At 46.8% G+C, this 19,922-nt stretch overlaps 1 protein-coding gene across 3 annotated transcripts in view; it reads right to left on the minus strand.

Moving 5' to 3' along the window:
• Positions 1 to 11,004, minus strand: part of DYNC2H1 (dynein cytoplasmic 2 heavy chain 1) — a 694,454-nt gene extending 683,450 nt beyond the window's left edge. For all 3 annotated transcript variants that reach the window (XM_077484358.1, XM_077484357.1, XM_077484356.1), the window contains exon 1: positions 10,743 to 11,004. In XM_077484358.1, coding sequence (XP_077340484.1) covers positions 10,743 to 10,913 — 171 coding nt within the window. In that variant the 5' untranslated portion in view covers positions 10,914 to 11,004. The remainder of the gene's footprint in view (positions 1 to 10,742) is intronic.
• Between the last annotated feature and the right edge of the window lie 8,918 nt (positions 11,005 to 19,922).

A 19,922-nucleotide genomic window follows, 5' to 3' on the forward strand; every position in this document is an offset into this window, starting at 1 on the left:
CCATCTCCCAAAAGCGACATTATGGCACATGCGCAAATGTGTCCCAGGTCTTTGCCCGGCCTACAGGTCTTGGCAGAGCCCTTTGGCTGGCACGTTTGTGCATGTGATTTCCCACTCATGCGCAAAGGCTTGGGACATCATAATAAAATATCTTTGCACAGATGTTTGGGGAAAACTCAAAAAAAATAACTGTCCTAAATGTAAAAAAAAAAAAAAACAAATAGGTTCATATCCCAGGGAGGGGAGGAAGGGAAATATGACATTTGCAGTTGAGTGGAGGTCTGCTTTAGGAACAAAACTGTCTTGTAGTAAAAGTATTTTGGGGTTGATTTACTAAAGGCGAAAAGACTGCGCAGTTGCACTCTGCAAGAGCAACTGCTCCAGAGTTTAGTAAATGAGCAGAAGCTCTGCTGACCTCCATCATCCAATCATATGCAAGCAAAAATGCTGTTTTTTTTGTGTTTCTTGCACGTGATTGGGTATTTTTTGCAAAGTGAAGCTTTACCTCATTTACTTTGTCCTAGAGCAAATGCCCTTTGCAAAGTGCACAGTCTATCTGCCTTTAGTACATCAACCCCTCTGTGTTACTCACCCCTGACCTGTACATTACTTTCTAATAAACTCAGAAGTCAGTGTTACCTACTACTGATCTGTAAACTTTAAAGAAGGAGAAGGAGGGCCAGATTTCTTTTGCCCTTATTTCTCCTGTGTCTCAGGTTCTGCCGCTGTTGGCTGATGTCACTCAGCTCCCCCAGACTCCAGAGGGATACCGACATTAACGCCAGGACCTGCCCAGATTTCTGACCGGCGCCAGGATCTGCCCAGATTCCTAAGCCAGCAGCTCCCCCCCCCCCCCCCTCAACAACTCAGCATTCCAGTAAGCACTGGAGGGGAAGGAGCAGAGAGACGATGACTGTCACCGGCTCTCTGCTCACTGAAGACCAATCAGCAATATTTTTTCACTCAGTTCTCAGTCTTAGAGGCGGCGGGGGAAAGATGCAGCGTCAGACTGATGCTGCATCCACTTAGGCAAGTATGTATGTTTGTATTCTGAAATCCTGCACTTCTCTTTTAATTGCTTACTACGGTCCTCCAAAGCCTGCACCACTTACTACGGTCCTCCAAAACTCTGCGCCACTTACTAAAGTCCTCCAAATCTCTGCGCCACTTACCAAGGTCCTCCAAAACTCTGCGCCACTTAATATGGCCCCCAAACTCTGTGCCACTTTCCACTGATCTCTGAACTCCAAGTTACATACTATTGATCCACTACATCACTTACTCCTCACCCCTGGACTCTACGTTAAATACAAAATTGGTCCCCATGTTCTATTGGGTCATCTCACTAAAGGATTCTGCATATAATATGATGGTCACTGGAGAAATATTGCATGAAACAATAAAAATGGGGGAACCCGCCAGTAGTTTGTTAACTGCGGTGTATACTATTTTAAATTATTTGATGTCTATCTTTATGTCTTTGTCCTTATTAACCACTTCTCGACCGGCGCACGCTGATGTACGTCGGCAGAATGGCACGGGCAGGCATATTGGCGTACAGGTATGTCCATTTTTAAATGCTGCCCTGCCATTGCAAGTGTGCCGCCGGCGGCGCACTCGCGTGCTGGTCAGGACCCCCGTGAGTCCGGTCGCGGGTACCGCGGACTCGATCGCCGCAGGCATACCCGCGATCGTCTCACGGGGCGGCTGAACGAGGAGATGCCGCGGTAAACAGCATCTCCCCGTTCTGCCTAGCAACAAGTGACGCTGATCTCTGCTCGATGTGATTGGAGCAGAGATCAGTGTTCACTAAAACAAAGCCCAGCCCCCCACAGTTAGTAACATGCCCCTAGGAACACTTAACCCCTACACTGCCACCCACTGGTTAACCCCTTCACTGCCAGTGTCATTTACACAGGAATTACTGCATTTATATAGCAGTGATTACTGTATAAATGATAATGGTCCCAAAAATGTGTCAAAAAATGTCCGATGTGTCCACCATAATGTCGCAGTCACAATAGAAAAAAAAAATAATAATAATAATCGCTGATCGCCACCATTACTAGTAAAAAAAAAAAAAGTTATTAATAAAAATGCCATAAAACTATCCCCTATTTTGTAAACGCTATAACTTTTGCGCAAACAAATCAACAATAAATGTTTTTTTATATATTTTTGGGGGATATTTATTATAACAAAAAGTTAAAAAAAATGCGTTTTTTTCAAAATTGTCGCTCTATTTTTGTTTATAGCGCAAAAAATAAAAACCGCAGAGGTGATCAAATACCACCAAAAGAAAGCTCTATTTGTGGGAAAAAAAAGGACGTCAATTTTGTTTGGGAGCCACGTCGCACGACCGCGCAATTGTCAGTTAAAGCAACGCAGTGCCAAAAACGCAAAAAGTGGTCTGGTCTTAAGCCAGCGAAGTGGTCCAGGGCTGAAAGTGGTTAAACTTGATATATTTTTTATCACCTATTATTCATTATTGACTATGAAGTACCGAGATAGTCCATACAAACAATCCTTTTGGTGTGGATGCACAGGGGTCAGCATAAACAACTGCTCCAGTGTGTACATACCTTTTAATATTTTCAAACTATGAATTTGGATGAGGGTACTTCTATATAGTGAACTTTTTTGTGAATCTGAGGCGATACTCACCTTTTTGTCATTCAAAATGGTAGGGTCAGAATTTGTCAAACTATAAAGCATGGATTCATCCTGCCTTGTATCAGTGGTTCAGGCTGGTGGTGGTGTAATGGTGTGGGGGGTATTTTCTTGGCACACTTTGGGCCTCTTAGTACCAATTGAGCTTTGTTTAAACACCACGGCCTACCTGAGTATTGTTGCCCACCATGTCCATCCCTTTATGACTACAGTGTACCCATCTTCTGATGACTCCTTCCAGCAGGATAATGCACCATGTCACAAAGCTCCAATCATCTCACCACTGGTTTCATGAATATGACAATGAGGTCACTGCACTCCAATGGCCTCCACACTCACCAGATCTCAATCCAATAGAACATCTTTGGTGGAATGGGAGATTTACATCATGAAAGTGCAGCCGACAAATCTGCAGCAACTGTGTGATTCTATCATGTCAATATGGACCAAAATCTCTGAGGAATGTTTACAACACTTTGTTGAATCTAAGCCATTAAGAATTAAAGTGTTTGTTAAACCTATTTCTTAAAAACCGTCAGCCGCTCTGTTAGAGGCTGACATACCACACTGTGTAAATCCTTTCTAAAAACAAGCATTCTAAATAGTTATTTAGCGCTGTCTTCAGGCCGGTCACATGACTCACGGCCGTCTTTGAGCTCCGATGCATGGCTACTGCAGGAGGCACCATGATCTCCCTCTGACATCAGCCAGGGAGCTCACGTGGACGCTCAGCTCCTCCCGCAGAAGTCCTTTCTCGGAGCTGTAAAGTGGCCGCCAGTCACGTGACTGGCCTGAAGACAGCTCTAAATAGCTACCGTATTTATTTGCGTATAACACACACCTTTTCCCCCTGAAAATAGGGGGCAAATCACAGGTGCATGTTATACACTGATAATGGGGGGGGGGGGGGGGGCAAGCGCCGCCGGAATTCACCAAGCCATCATCTCCTGTATAATCGGCACTCACTTGGCTCTGACGACAAACACACCGTCCCGTCTCCACCACCAGCATTGGACCAGTGTTCTGTCAATCACAGGAGCTGGTTCAATGCCAATGGCGGAGGCGGGACTGTGTATGTGACTGCCAACTGAGAGCCGAGTCAACAGGAGATGGCAGCTCGGTGATTTCCTGCATGAGAGATGGCGAGCCTGCAGATGGTTATCAGGCTGCATTGATGGAAGATGAGCGCAGTTAAGGCAGCAGATGGGCACAGATCAGGCTACATTGATGGGCACTGACCATTATTTTTCTTCAAAGTGGTTTATTTTTAGCCTGCCGGAACAACATGGAAGAGATCAAAGTTCACCATTGTGCAGCACGCTTTTTTTTTTTTTTGTGGGAAGTAAAGTCTTTTTCTTTTTTTTTTTTTTTTTTAACTTGGTAAGCCTATAATAAGGCTTACCTGTAGGTACAGTGAATATGTCCTAAACTTGCACAGTTTAGGAGATGTTTGCACTGCATTCAGCCAGTGACATCCCTCGCGTGCCGTCCCTTCAGAGCTCTATGTCGCGGCCATGATGTCATTGTGGCTCGGCCAGTCAGATGGCTGGAGCATGCAAACCTGAAAAAAATAAATACACATCCTGGTCCTTTAAAGCAAATTAAACAGCACAGTGCTTTGGCTGTGTAATCTGCCCCCCTCTAAACTGTAAAAACAACCTCCCTAAACCTGCCACTTCCTGTATGCCCTCTCTATACTGACCACTATAACTAGGGCTACTCAGCCCTGACCACGTGGTCAGAGTGCATGCCTTCACCACATGCTGCCCTGCTCTCCTCTCTGCTCCCTCACCCCCTCCTTCATGCCTGTCACTGCACTCTCTGTGTCTGTCACTGCTCCACTGCTCCGCTCCCCCCGACGCTATTATTGGGGAAAAAACAAAACAAACCTACAATGGTCACTGCCAGCCCCTCTATTAGAGGCTGGCATACCACACTTGTAAATCCTTTCTAAAAACAAGCATTCTAAATACCGTATAACACGCACCTTCAGAAGTGGGAAAAAAAGCATTTTTCTTACCTTTTATTTTTTTCACAGTTTAAAAAAAAATTACAAGGAATGTAATAGAAAAAAATGATCTAAAAAATGTTTTTTTAAATGGCTAGGGGTGCACTGAATGGGTTTTTTGGTGCCGAAACTGATACCGAAAATGAAAAATACACTAGGCCGAAAACCGAAACTGAAAATTTTTTATACAGGAGATGGTCAGAGACTGGCGACATGGTGCAGGGGATGTGCAAAAAGATCCAGAAAGTCGACAAAACAAACAAAGATGTCACCGCTCCAAATCAAAACCACTGACAGGCTGCTAGCTCTCCAAATGGGGTTCCAGGTGCAGGCTGATTGCATAAGCCAAATGTGTAGAAACAGAACGAAACTCTGGATAGCCGCACTCCGGATTGTGTAAAAATTAGATGCCTTTATTTCTTCAAAATGCAAGTGCAAAACTTCATTGAACAAAACGTCACAGCAAAAAGGGAACAAAAAAGGATTTTTGAATAAAATAGCTAACGCGTTTCACGCTACAAACAGCGCTTACTCATAGCTAGCTTATGTTCTGAATAACAAACAAATATATACTGTTCATGTATAAGCACACCACAGTGAAATCAGAGGTAAAACCATGACAGCTGATAAGGCTATCATCATAGATTCTCCACACATGCATTCCACACCCAGTTGTTGGTTGGTGAAAATAACTGGGAAAGGAAAAAAGGGGAAAAAAAAGGTGAACATGTCTGTGTGTTGACACACAACTCAACACACAGACATGTTCACCTTTTTTTTCCCCTTTTTTCCTTTCCCAGTTATTTTCACCAACCAACAACTGGGTGTGGAATGCATGTGTGGAGAATCTATGATGATAGCCTTATCAGCTGTCATGGTTTTACCTCTGATTTCACTGTGGTGTGCTTATACATGAACAGTATATATTTGTTTGTTATTCAGAACATAAGCTAGCTATGAGTAAGCGCTGTTTGTAGCGTGAAACGCGTTAGCTATTTTATTCAAAAATCCTTTTTTGTTCCCTTTTTGCTGTGACGTTTTGTTCAATGAAGTTTTGCACTTGCATTTTGAAGAAATAAAGGCATCTAATTTTTACACAATCCGGAGTGCGGCTATCCAGAGTTTCGTTCTGTTTCTACACATGGTGCAGGGGATGGTCAGAGACTGGGGACATGGTGCAGGGGATGGTCAGAGACTGGGGACATGGTGCAGGGGATGGTCAGAGACTGGGGACCTGATACAAGAGATCAATGCAGCCTCACCAGTGCCCGTCAGATGCAGCCAGCCTGTGAAGGGAAGAGAGAGGAGAGCCGCCTGGTTTAGAGCGCTGGGAACATCATAGTTTTCATTCCAATAGCTGTGTGTTCCCCTCCATGTGCCGTCACATATAGCCCCTACTCTTTGTCCGAGCACTTTGATAGACATATCACCCGTCCAATCCTGGGATGGGTGATCTGTCTATCAAAGTTCCCCGGACAATGGGGAGGGGCTGTATGTGACGGCACGCGGCATGTAAGACACAGCTATTGAAATGAAAGCTGTGATGTTCCCAGCGCTCTAATCAACCAGGCGGTGGAGGCGACTCTCCTGCCCTATAGGACACCCCCATGATGGGTGGTACCAGGGTGGGGGGCGCCCAGGCCCCACCCCGGCCCCACCCCATTTTTCTATTATCGCCCATTTTTCTCTTTAGGCAAATTGCCGAAAAGGCAATTTTTGGCGGCCCTAAAAATGGCCCTTTAAAGAGGAAGTAAACCCTGATGGGTTTACTTCATCTTTCATTCCCTGCAAAGGCAAAGCATAATGGACTACTATGCATCGCATAGTAGTCCATAGTCCATTATGTGTCACTTACCTGACACAGGAGCCAGCGAAGTCACCGCTGTCCCCTGTAGTCCGGCGCATCCATCTTCTCGGTGGGTCTCGCAGCTCCACCGCTGTCATTCGGCGAAGCCGCGATGACGTCACTCCAGCGCATGCGCACGGGAGCCGACACGCGCGGCATCTTCATTGTTGACGATGCTGCGCTCAGTGCGCCTGCGCGCCATAGACAGCAGTGCCCGTCTTCGGGCAAATATCTCCTAAACCGTATAGGTTTAGGAGATATTTCTTGGACCTACAGGTATGTCTTAATCTAGGCTTACCTGTAGGTCAAAGTGTGTAAGGGTTTACAACCACTTTAAGAGCTATGGGCGGAAGTGACGTTTTGCCGTTGCTTCCGCCCAGCAATTGTATAGAGACAGGTGGGGGCCATCTTCCTCTTACTCGTCTCCATACTGAGGCAGCAAGAGAATAGGATACCCTCCGCTGCTGACGGCGGCGCCGGTAAGTGGCGGAGGGCATCAAATCTCAGCGGGGGGCCTCTTTCCTGCCACTGATAAAAGTGATTTTGCGGATCCACCGCAGAGACCACTTTTATCTTGTAGCGGACAGCCCACTGAAAAGGAGGATACTAGGGTTATGGTAGCTAGCTGCTGCCATAACAACAATATCCTCCTTCAAACAGCCGCCGTAAACCTGCAGTGGGCGGTCCGGAAGTGGTTAATAAACACACACTCACCTGTCCCACGGTCCAGCAATGCGCCCTCCCGAAGCCTCGCTCCTCTCCCTGTCCTCTCTGCGCCGCCCGTATGTCAAGTGTGGGCACCCAGCTGTGACATTTTGCGGCTTCACAGCTGCCTTCAAGTTGCGCTGCGCATTCTCAGTGGCCGGGCAATCTTCTGGGACCTGTGACATGTCCCAGAAGATTGGAGGGAGGGAGGGAGATAGGAGGAGTCGCCTAGGCAGCGAGACCAGAAGTGGGAGCTGGGTACTCAGTCAAAACTAGGGGTGTCAGGAGTGCTTAAAACGGAAGTTCCACTTTTGGATAGCGATCATATGAAGCCATTAATGATCAAATGGTTGTTTGGCTCCTTTTTGAATCATAATGACAAGAGAAATAACCCAAATGGCCCTGATCAAAAGTTTCCATCCCCTGGAATGTTGACCTTGGTACAGACACAGAAGGTGGCACCATACAGGTTAAAATGGCAATTAAAGGTTAAGTTCCCACATCTATGGCTTTTTTTAAATTGCAATTAGTGTCTGTGTATAAATAGTCAATAAAGCTGGCCATACACCTATAGATTATCTGCAAATTTTGGTTAGATGGAAAAAGTGCAACAGATTTCTCCATGTTAGCTAAACTGTGTGGATGGAGAAATCTCCCACTTTTTCCATCTAACCATAGAAAATCTGCAGATAATCTATAGGTGTATGGCCAGCTTAAATTTGTTAGCGTTCACGTGCACGAGGATACACTAGTCAGGCAACATACTGAGCCATGGGGAGCAGAAAAGAACTGTCAAAAGACCTGCGTAACAAGGTAATGGAACTTTATAAAGATGTTAAAGGATATAAAAATATATCTAAAGCCTTGAATATGCCAGTCAGTACTGTTCAATCACTTATTAAAGGATATGTAAACATTCGTTTTTTTGTTTTTTTTCTTAAAGCATGTCATACTTATCTCCTCTATGCAGTTGATTTTGCACAGAGTGGCCCGATCCGCCTCTTCTGGATTCCCTCAGTGGCGCTCCTGGCTCCTCCTCTTCTTGAGTGCCCTGTCAGGAAATTGCTCCCCCTCAGGGCACCAGTGCAGGCATGCCCCCTAGTCCTGTTGCTGCATCCTTTGACACAGACAACAGGACTCGGCTCTGCCCCCTGGCTCCCGTGTCATTGGATTGGATTGTCAGCAGCGCAAGACAATAGCTGCGCTGCTATCAATCTATCCAATCAAGACCCGAGACAACAGCTGGAGCAGGTGTGCTCACGCCCGTTGCAGGAACAGTCGTGGCTCAGGTAAGTAAAAAGGGGGCTCTAGGGGGACCTGCTGCACTACAAGAGGTTTTTCACCTCAATGCATAGTATGCATTGAGATGAAAGTGGAAAATTCAGGTATCTCGATACCAAGCCAAGGTCAGGTGGACCTATAAAGATTGCAGAATTGTTTGGGATACAAAGAAAAACCCACAGGTAACCTCAGGAGAAATACAGGCTGCTCTGGAAAAAGATGGTGTGGTTGTTTCAAGGAGCACAATACAACGTCCTCTTCCTGCCTATTCCCAAATACCCACCCTCTTCCTCTCCATCCTCGAAAAATCCTTTCCCTTCCTCCCCGTTCCCGAATACCCATACTCTACCTGCCTGTTCCCGAATACCCGTTTCCTGTCTCTGAATAACAGTCCCCTTGCTCCCCGAATACCCGTCCCCTTCCTCCCTGTCCCCCAATACCCGTCCCCTTCCTCCCTGTCCCCCAATGAATTTGTTTACATATTTTGTGTAGAAGAATGCAAATTGTCTGCCAGTATTTTCTGATAACATGCTGCATTCATCTTGCCATTCATTTTCACAAGATTCACTGTGACCTTAGAGCTCACACACCCCTCTAAAACATCCATGAGCCACCACCATGCTATACAGTTGGGATGGTATTCTTGTCACTTTGGGAACAGGGAGAAAGGGGACGGGTATTCGGGAACTGGGAGGAAGGGGACGGTATTCGAGAACAAGGAGGAAGAAGAGGAAGGGGACACGAGGGGAAAGAAGAAGAGGAAGGGGACACGAGGGGAAAGAAGAAGAGGAAGGGGACACGAGGGGAAAGAAGAAGAGGAAGGGGACACGAGGGGAAAGAAGAAGAGGAAGGGGACACGAGGGGAAAGAAGAAGAGGAAGGGGACACGAGGGGAAAGAAGAAGAGGAAGGGGACACGAGGGGAAAGAAGAAGAGGAAGGGGACACGAGGGGAAAGAAGAAGAGGAAGGGGACACGAGGGGAAAGAAGAAGAGGAAGGGGACACGAGGGGAAAGAAGAAGAGGAAGGGGACACGAGGGGAAAGAAGAAGAGGACACGAGGGGAAAGAAGAAGAGGACACGAGGGGAAAGAAGAAGGGGACACGAGGGGAAAGAAGAAGGGGACACGAGGGGAAAGAAGAAGGGGACACGAGGGGAAAGAAGAAGGGGACACGAGGGGAAAGAAGAAGGGGACACGAGGGGAAAGAAGAAGGGGACACGAGGGGAAAGAAGAAGGGGACACGAGGGGAAAGAAGAAGGGGACACGAGGGGAAAGAAGAAGAGGAAGGGGACACGAGGGGAAAGAAGGGGACACGAGGGGAAAGAAGGGGACACGAGGGGAAAGAAGGGGACACGAGGGGAAAGAAGGGGACACGAGGGGAAAGAAGGGGATTAATGGGACACAAGGGGAGGAAGGGGATAAATGGGACACAAGGGGAGGAAGGGGATAAATGGGACACAAGGGGAGGGAGGGGATAAATGGGACACAAGGGAAGGAAGGGGATAAATGGGACACAAGGGAAGGAAGGGGATGAATGGGACACAAGTGAAGGAAGGGGATGAATGGGACACAAGGGAAGGAAGGGGATAAATGGGACACAAGGGAAGGAAGGGGATGAATGGGACACAAGGGAAGGAATGGGATGAATGGGACACAAGGGAAGGAATGGGATGAATGGGACACAAGGGAAGGAATGGGACACAAGGGAAGGAAGGGGATGAATGGGACACAAGGGAAGGAAGGGGATGAATGGGACACAAGGGAAGGAAGGGGATGAATGGGACACAAGGGAAGGAGGGGGGGGGGGATGAATGGGACACAAGGGGAGGAAGGGAACACAAGGGGATGAATGGGACACAAGGGGAGGAAGGGGGTGAATGGGACACAAGGGGAGGAACGGGATGAAGGGGAAACAAGGGACACAAGGGGAAGAAGGGTTCGCAAGGGGAGGAAGGGGGTGAAGGGGACACAAGGGGAGGCAGGGGAAGGTGGGGACACAAGGGGAGGCAGGGGACACAAGGGGAAGAAGGGTTCACAAGGGGAAACAAGGGGAAGAAGGGTTCACGAGGGGAGGAAGGGGGTGAAGGGGACACAAGGGGAGGCAGGGGATGAAGGGTTCACAAGGGAAGAAGGGTTCACAAGGGGATGAAGGGGAAGATGGGTAGAGGGTGAACAGCACTGTGTACCATCTGTCAGTAAGGCTGGCACTGTGTAGCCCCTCCCCCACGTCTGTACCTTGTTGGAGAAGCTGACCCGGGCCCCGCTCCTCCTGGCGGACAGGGTGAACTCACTGGCATCATCCAGGAACCGGTTGAGCTCCGGACAGTCGTCCGCCGGCAGCCCGAAGTAATTGTGCACGGTGGTGAGGAGGAAACGTTTCCTCGGGTCCTCGGGTACGGCCGGCATGTTCCCCGCACTGCACCCACACCTCACTACTAGCCAGCGGCTTGTTGAAGGGCCGCTACCATAGCAACGCGGCCATAAGCGCTACAGTTTGGAGAAGCGCCGCGTCCGTACGTGCTCGCACACGGAACCTCGGGCACGCGCACTGTATTGTGTGTGGCGTGTAGCGCTGTGGAAGAAGTTTTTCCTGGCAGGGAGAAATGTAAAGAGGAGCTCTGGCTGGAAATGTTAGTTTCCTGGCTGTTCTTGTGACCCCCCTGACATGAAAGCAGTGTGTGTGTGTATGAGGAAAGTCAGAGATGGTCATGTATATGTTCGAGGACCAGCCAGGTGAAAAGTATTAAAGCCAGAAGACAGCCAGACATCCAGTGTTCTGTCAAAAACTTTCCAGCCAGCGGATAGTGTCCGGGCCGTACTGTGCAGGCGCATCGCTCGCAGTACGGAGGACAAGGAGACTCCGAAAGTCTCCGAAAATGAACAGCGCCTGCGCACTGAGTCCAGGTGCAAGCCCCACCATCCAAGTGGACCAGGCATGTACTGGCCATTGGGACTAATGGGAGTTTCCCGGTGGGCCGATGGCTCAGTGGGCCACTCTGATGTAAGGGGGCTGCTGATGGGACACTCTGATGTAAGGGGGTGCTGATGGGACACTCTGATGTAAGAGGGTGCTGATGGGACACTCTGATGTAAGGGGGTGCTGATGGGACATTCTGATGTAAGAGGGTGCTGATGGGACACTCTGATGTAAGAGGGTGCTGATGAGGCACTCTGTTGTAAGGGGGCTGGTGATGGGACACTCTGATGTAAGGGGGTGCTGATGGGACACTCTGATGTAAGGGGGTGCTGATGGGACATTCTGATGTAAGAGGGTGCTGATGGGACATTCTGATGTAAGGGGGTGCTGATGGGACATTCTGATGTAAGAGGGTGCTGATGAGGCACTCTGTTGTAAGGGGGCTGGTGATGGGACACTCTGATGTAAGGGGGTGCTGATGGGACACTCTGATGTAAGGGGGTGCTGATGGGACATTCTGATGTAAGGGGGTGCTGATGGGACATTCTGATGTAAGGGGGTGCTGATGGGACATTCTGATGTAAGAGGGTGCTGATGAGGCACTCTGTTGTAAGGGGGCTGGTGATGGGACACTCTGATGTAAGGGGGTGCTGATGGGACACTCTGATGTAAGGGGGTGCTGATGGGACATTCTGATGTAAGAGGGTGCTGATGGGACACTCTGATGTAAGAGGGTGCTGATGAGGCACTCTGTTGTAAGGGGGCTGGTGATGGGACACTCTGATGTAAGGGGGCCGGTCTGGATGAAGTCCAGGGCGAAATTTCTGTCCCAGTCCAGCCCTGAAGTGGACATACGGTGGCACATAATAACAGGGCCCCTCGCCACACTTCGGGCATGGCCTCGCTTTGCTCGCCACACTTCGGGCACGGCCTCTCTTCGCTTGGCTATTTTTTATTCTAACTCTATGTCCACTTGGATGGAGGGGCTTGCACCTGGACTCAGTGCGCAGGCGGCGTTCATCTACGGAGACTTTCAGCGTCTCCTTGTCCTCTGTACTGCGCAAGCGCAGTGCAGGGCAGACACTATCCGATGGGGGACACTATTTGACACATCACCGGCATTTCCACAGACAGCCCAGTCATGTCAGCCCCCATGTTCCTCTTATGACTCTGTCAGAAATAAGTGTAATTTAGGCAATTTTTCATTTTGGATAGAGTAAGAGAGGGTTATAACCCTGACAGGTTTTTGCCATCTGTGGCCCATTGCTGAGATTTCCCTTAACTTTCTGTCCCATAGCCAAACAGGAAGTGAGAGGAAATCTCTGCAAATTAAGAGTTAAAGTTAAAAATCATTTTTTTTGTTGCTGGAAAATTACTTAGAACACCCAAACATTATATATATTTATATATAACAATATATATATATATTTTTTTTTTATTTTTTTCTAACACCCTAGAGAATAAAATGGCGGTCGTTGCAATACTTTTTGTCACACCGTATTTGCACAGCAGTCTTGCAAGCGCAATATAATTTAAAAAAAAAAAATACACTTTTTTAAATTAAATTAAAGTTAGCCCAAAATGTTTTTTTCTATTGTGAAAGATGAAGTTATGCCAATTAAATTGATACCCAACATGTCACTCTTCAAAGTTGCGCCCGCTAGTGGAATGGCGTCAAACCTTTACACTTAAAAATCTCCATAGGCGACGTTTAAAAAATTCTACAGGTTGCTTGTTTTGAGTTACAGAGAAGGGCTAGGGATAGAATTATTGCTCTCGCTCTACCAATCGTGGTGATACCTTACATGTGTGGTTTGAACACTGTTTTCATATATATATATATATATATATATATATATATATATATATATATATATATATATATATATATATACCATGTTTCCCCCAAAATAAGCAGGGGTCTTATATTATTTTTGGCAACAAAAGACACAGTAGGGCTTATTTTCAGGGTAGGTCTTAACATGTAATGTGTTGTCTTCTCTCCCTGCCTGACAGGAATCCTCAGTGTGAACTGAGTTAAAATGCTTGTAAAATCTACGAGAAGGGCAAACAATACCAGCAGAAACACGGTTAGCTCATATAGCAGTTATAGCCAAAGAAGGAAAGGATCCATCTGTATGTCCCAGTTACCGCCCAATATCCCTGCTCAATGTGGACCTAAAGATTTTTACAAAGATTATTGCTTCTAGATTACTGAGTCATATCCCTAATCTGATAGGCCCGGATCAGGTGGGTTTTACACCAGATAGAGAGGGTAGAGAAAATACGCAGCGGGTGCTATACATTTATCTCAAACTCAGCCTAGACCTCTAGTGCTGATCTTCACTGATGCGGAGAAAGCTTTTGATAGAGTTGACTGGAGATTTTTAATGGCTATGATCCAACATATTGGGCTGGGAATGCAGAGTTGGATATTAAATGTATATTCTAAACCGTCAGCCCGAGTTAAGATCAATGATATATTGTCGGAGCCTTTCTCTATACTAAATGGGACCCGTCAGGGTTGCCCACTCTCACCCATTATCTTTATCTTGACCCTTGAGCCACTCCTCAGAATGATTAGAGCTAACAGGGATATCAGGGGGATATGGACAAAGAACAGAGAACATAAAGTTGCTGCTTATGCGGATGATCTGATGTTTCTTATCACGTCCCCCCTGACCTCTCTTCCATCACTGTGTCAGGGCTGGCTTAGCCCTTCCTCCTCTGGGCTGGCCACTCAGCTGTCGTCTAATTGCCAGCTCTCTTCTCTTTCCACAGTTACCAGCTGTTCCCGATGATGCTCGTCTGACCTGCCTATTTAAAGCCTTCCAGCTCACTCTTTCCTTTGCCTTTGCATTGGTCACATCACAAGGAACCATCTCCTGCTGTTAGTTTCAAGACTGGCTTGCTGACATCCCTCCTGGCTTCTTATCCTGCTTGCAGTTGCTCTCCTTGAATCCCTGACTTCTGGACTGGCTGATTGCCCGATCTGGTTTATGAACTTTGGACTGGCCGACTACCCGATCTGGCTACTGGACTCTGGCTATGCTTGACTATGCTTTTTTCTATTTACCTTTTTATTTTTATTAATAAACAAGTGTGATTTGATTGTACTTTTGTCTCAGTCTGTTTCATGGTTCCTGACACACTGCTACAGGAAATATGGACGTATGGAGATCTGTCCAACTTTAAGATAAACTATGAAAAATCAGAGGCGATGGGGGTGGAATTGGATACTACCCTACAACATCAGATCACAATTCTCCTTTAAGTGGTCAGAATCCCATCTTGGTTATTTGGGAATAAAGATACCGAAGAAGTTATCTAGAATTTTTTTATTGAACTACCGTATTTATCGGCGTATAACACGCACCCCAAGTTTAGGAGGGCATTTTAAGGAAAAAAGTTTTAGGAGGGAAGTTTAAGGGAAAAAAAACTTCCATTTAAATGCCCGTCAATGCAGCCTTATCAGTGTGCATCTGCAGCCTTGTCCATAATTGCAGAATGATCAGTGTCATTTGCAGCTTGCCCACCGCTGTTTGCAGCCTTGTAGAGTGTCATTTGCAGCTTGCCAGTGTCATTTCCAGCTCCCCAGCGCCGTTTGCAGCCTTGCCCGTGTTTAAATATCCCGCCGCCGAGACAGACCGAGCGAGCCCCCCCGAAAAAGACAGAGCGGCGCCGAAAAAGGCTGAGCCGTCTGCTCGGCTCCACTCGTAGTCCCGCCTCCCTGCTGTTTCTGGAGCGAGCGCTGCCGAAAAAGACTGAGCCGACTCTACTGTGTATTCGGCTTGGCTCGGCTCGCAGTCCCGCCCAGTATGGGCGGGACTGCAAGCCGAGCCGAGCACACAGTAGAGTCGGCTCGGTCTTTTTTGGCAGCACTCGCACCAGAAACAGCAGGGAGGCGGGACTACGAGCGGAGCCGAGCAGACGGCTCAGCCTTTTTCGGCGCCGCTCTGTCTTTTTTGGCGCCGCTCAGTCTTTTTCGGCGCCGCTCAGTATTTTAGCCTCACAGACAGTGGGGATCGGCGTATAACACGCACCCACGACTTTCCCCCGATTTTAAGGGGGAAAAAGTGCGTGTTATACGCCGATAAATACGGTATGTCCCAATAGCTCGACAATTCAGATTGGATTTCCGACACTGGAACAGAGAGACTTTTACCTGGTTTGGCAGGATTAATATTATCAAAATGAATGTCATGCCAATGTTGTTGTATCTTTTTCAAACAATTCCCATAAAAATTCCAATAAAATTCTTGAGGGAGATTAGATCAGAGATTATGAGTTTTATTTGGGCTGGAAAATCAATGAGATTAACCACTTCCCACCCGGCCAATGCGTATATACGGCCGGGTGGGAGCCGCCTGCTCCTGATAGGACGTTTGGGAACGTCATTCAGGAGCAGCGGGATCGCGCGCGCGCGCGCCCGCGCAGCGGCGCGATCCCGATGTGCTCGTGTCACCCGGACACGGCACATCTCAGATCGGCAGGAGGGCTCTGTGATTGGCCCTCCTGATCACATGACGGCCGTGTCCAATCACGGCCGTCATGTGATGTAAACAAACAGCCGGTTGCTAGGCAATCGGCTCTCCTCTCCTCACACGGAAGTCACCGCTGAGGAGAAGAGAGCAGATCGCTGCAGCCGGCTGATGATCAGTGAGTATGGGCTGCTTTTTACAGCTTTTTACTCACTGATCATCAGTGTAGTGTACACACACAACACACCACACAGTACAAACACAGTCCCCACATATGTCCCCAAAACACACATGTCCCCAAAACATACATGTCCCCAAATAATAAAAACACATGTCCCTAATAATAAAAACATGTCCCCCACATATGTCCCACTAAAATCACATGTCCCAATGATTATCTGCACACATATGTACGTGATCACCTGCACACATATGTACATGATCATTTGCGTACATATGTCCGTGATCACACAAACCAATTATTATACACTTAACGGAATTTTTTTTACCAAAAACATGTAGCAGAATACATTTTGGCTTAAATTTATGACAAAATTTGATTTTATTGGATTTCTTTTCAAATAGAAAAAAGAAAATATAGTTTTTTTTCCAAATTTCCGCTATTTTTGCGCTTATATCGCAAAAAAAAAAAAACGGAGTCGTGAATAAATAACACCAAAATAAAGCTCTATTTGTGCGAAAAAAATGATAACAATTTCATTTGGGTACAGTGTAGCATGACCACGCAATTGTCACTGAAAGAGCGAGAGCGCTGAAAGCTGAAAATTGGGCTGGGAAGGAAGGGGGTGAAAGTGCCCTGTATTGTAGTGGTTAAGCAGAAATATTCTATCTTCACCAAAGGAGAGGGGGGGATCTGGGGTCCCAGATCCAGTGAAATACTATCAGGCCTCTCAGTTGTCAAGGGTGGTGGATTGGTGTGTCCAAAAAACAAAACAAAACATGGATTGATATGGAACAGGCAACTATTGACATCCCACTGTAGGGAATTGTATGGATCCCAGAAAGAGATATCCCTCAGTCGGCGAAGAGGCACCCAGTAGTGGGTGGAACTATACGAACAGTTAAAAGATTGTTTAAAAGTACTGGTATCTCGCCAGATCCAACCCTGATGACTCCAGTCCTTGGAACACCAACATTTCAACCAGGAGTGACGGATCCCTGCCTCAGGGCTCTGGCAAGTAGGGGTATCAGTAGGCTGTTTCATTTCTCTACAGAAGGACGAGTTATGTTTATAAGAGAGATTGAAAGAAACTTTTCAGGAGAGTTAGATTTCATGCATAGGAACCAGTTGAGTATGTATATTCGGTCTAAGATGAAAAGTTCAGAGGTTTTAAAGGACTTATTGACCTTTGAACAATTATGCTTAACCACTTGCTTACTGGGCACTTAAACACCCTTCCTGCCCAGACCAATTTTCAGCTTTCGGTGCTCTCACACTTTGAATGACAATTACTCAGTCATGCAACACTGTACCCAAATGAATTTTTTGTCCTTTTTTTCCCACAAATAGAGCTTTCTTTTGGTGGTATTTGATCACCTCTGGGGTTTTTATTTTTTGCGCTATAAATGAAAAAAGACCGAAAATTTTGAAAAAAAACGCATATTTCTTTGTTTCTGTGACAATACTATGCAAATTATAAATTTTTCTTCATAAATTTTGGCCACAATTTATACTGCTACATATCTTTGGTAAAAATAACCCAAATTAGTGGATATTATTTGGTCTTTGTGAAAGTTAGAGAGTCTACAAGCTGTGGTGCGAATCGCACAAAATTGATCACATCTGATGTACTGGTGGACTATCTCGCTTCTTGTGACCCGAACAAGTCAGGAAAGTACAAATACCCCCCAAATGACCCCTTTTTGGAAAGTGGACATTCCAAGGTATTTAGTAAGAGGCATAGTGAGCTTTTTGATGTTGTCATTTTTTTCCCACAATTCTTTGCAAAATTAAGATTTTTCATTTTTTTTTTCTCCACAAAATTGTCATTGTAATAGGTTATTTCTCTCACGTGGCATGTGTATACCACAAATGACACCCCCCAAAAAACTCTGCTACTCCTCCTGAGTATTACAATACCACATGTGTGGGACTTTTTCACAGCCTGGCCACATAGAGAGGCCCAACATGCAGGTAGCGCCATCATGTGTTCTAGGAACATAAATTACACATCTAACTTGTTGACTATTTATTACACTTTTGAAGCACCAGGTCAATGACACGTGACACTGATGACAGATGGCACTGATACGTGGCAATGATGACACTTATACGTGGCACTGATGACAGATGGCACTAATATGTGGCACTGATGACAGATGCCACTAATATGTGGCACTGATGACACGTGGCACTTATACGTGGCACTGATGACACGTGGCACTAATACGTGGCACTGAAGACACGTGGCACTAATACGTGGCACTGATGACAGATGGCACTAATACGTGGCACTAATACGTGCCACCGATGACAGATGGCACTAATACATAGCACCGATGACGCGTGACACTGATGACAGATGGCACTGATAAGTGGCATTGATGACACGTGACACTGACAACAGATGGCACGTGACACTGACAGGTGGCACTGATGACAAATGGCACTGATACGTGGCACTGATGACAGATGGCACTAATACATGGCACTGATGACAGATGGCACTATGTGGCACTAATGACACGTGGCACTGATGACAGATGGCACTTATACGTGGCACTGATGACAGATGGCACTGGGGACAAATGGCACTGACAACAGGTGGCACTGGGGGCAGGTGGCACTGGGGGCAGGTAGCACTGGGGGCAGATAGCACTGAGGTGGATGGCACTGGGGGCAGGTAGCACTGGGGTGAATGGCACTGGGGGCAGGTGGCACTGGGGTGGATATCACTGGGGTGGATGGCACTGCTGGGGGAGGATGGCACTGCTGGGGGAGGATGGCACTTTTTTTTTTTTACTTTTTTTTTTTTCTCAAGGCAGAACGGCTGCCGTTCATCTCTCCCCTCTCACACTGTCTGTGTGAGGAGGGAGAGCGGCACTGAGAGATGATCTCATATGTTTACATATGAGATCATCTCCCATTGGACATGCCGATCACGCTGTAAACGGCTGCTGTGATTGGCCGTTTACAGCGATCTGTGTTTGCCTGTCCCCGGGGGACGCGGCGAACACAGAACTTCCGCGATGCGCGCCCGCGACGGCGCACATTGCAGGAGTAAACATTAGGTCGTTCAGAGACGGCCTCCCAGACGAACGCGCCTGCTCTACAGCCGTCATTCGGCTATAGGGCGGGCGCGAGGTGGTTAAGGGAGAACCGGTGAGACACGCATTGTCTCACTTATATAGCCTACTGATTGAAGACGAGACCCCAAAGACCCTGCCCTTCTTACAGCGGTGGTAGGAAGACCTAGGTGTGTCTTTCTCACAGAGTCAAAGAGAGAAGATTCTATTGTTTGCCCATAAGGCCTCTGTGGAAAGTAGGTATCAGGAAGGAGGGTATAAAATACTTACGAGATGGTACAGAAACCCGGCAGCAATACATCAGATGTTCCCTCAAGTATCTGATGTATGCTGAAGATGTGAAGAATGAGCAGGCACCATGATGCACATTTTCTGGGGATGCTCAAAATTAAGGGATTTTTGGAAGATGGTTGAAATAACGATAGAAAACGATCACGGGTGTGTCTCTGGGAGAAAATCCTGCAGCCTATTTATTACATGATACTTCAACATCGAACGTAAATTATAAAGACTCATTAGTAAAACATCTGCTTATTGCAGCCAAAGCATGTATTCTAGCATTGTGGAAAAGCAATACATCTCCTACGAGATCTCAGTGGCTGGCAAGGATTTCAGAAATACAACAAATGGAGGATTTGACTAAGTCAATGAAGGGAAAAGAGGAGAAATATCGTAGGATATGGGCCCCATATTTTCAATTTAGAGAACAGTTTATTCGAGGCGGTACCAGGATATAGTTGAGAGGGAAGG

The sequence above is a fragment of the Lithobates pipiens genome, unplaced genomic scaffold, assembly GCF_037356315.1.
Source record: "Lithobates pipiens isolate NorthernLeopardFrog02 unplaced genomic scaffold, aLitPip1_a1.2 Scaffold_16, whole genome shotgun sequence".
Taxonomy (NCBI): Eukaryota; Metazoa; Chordata; class Amphibia; order Anura; family Ranidae; genus Lithobates; species Lithobates pipiens.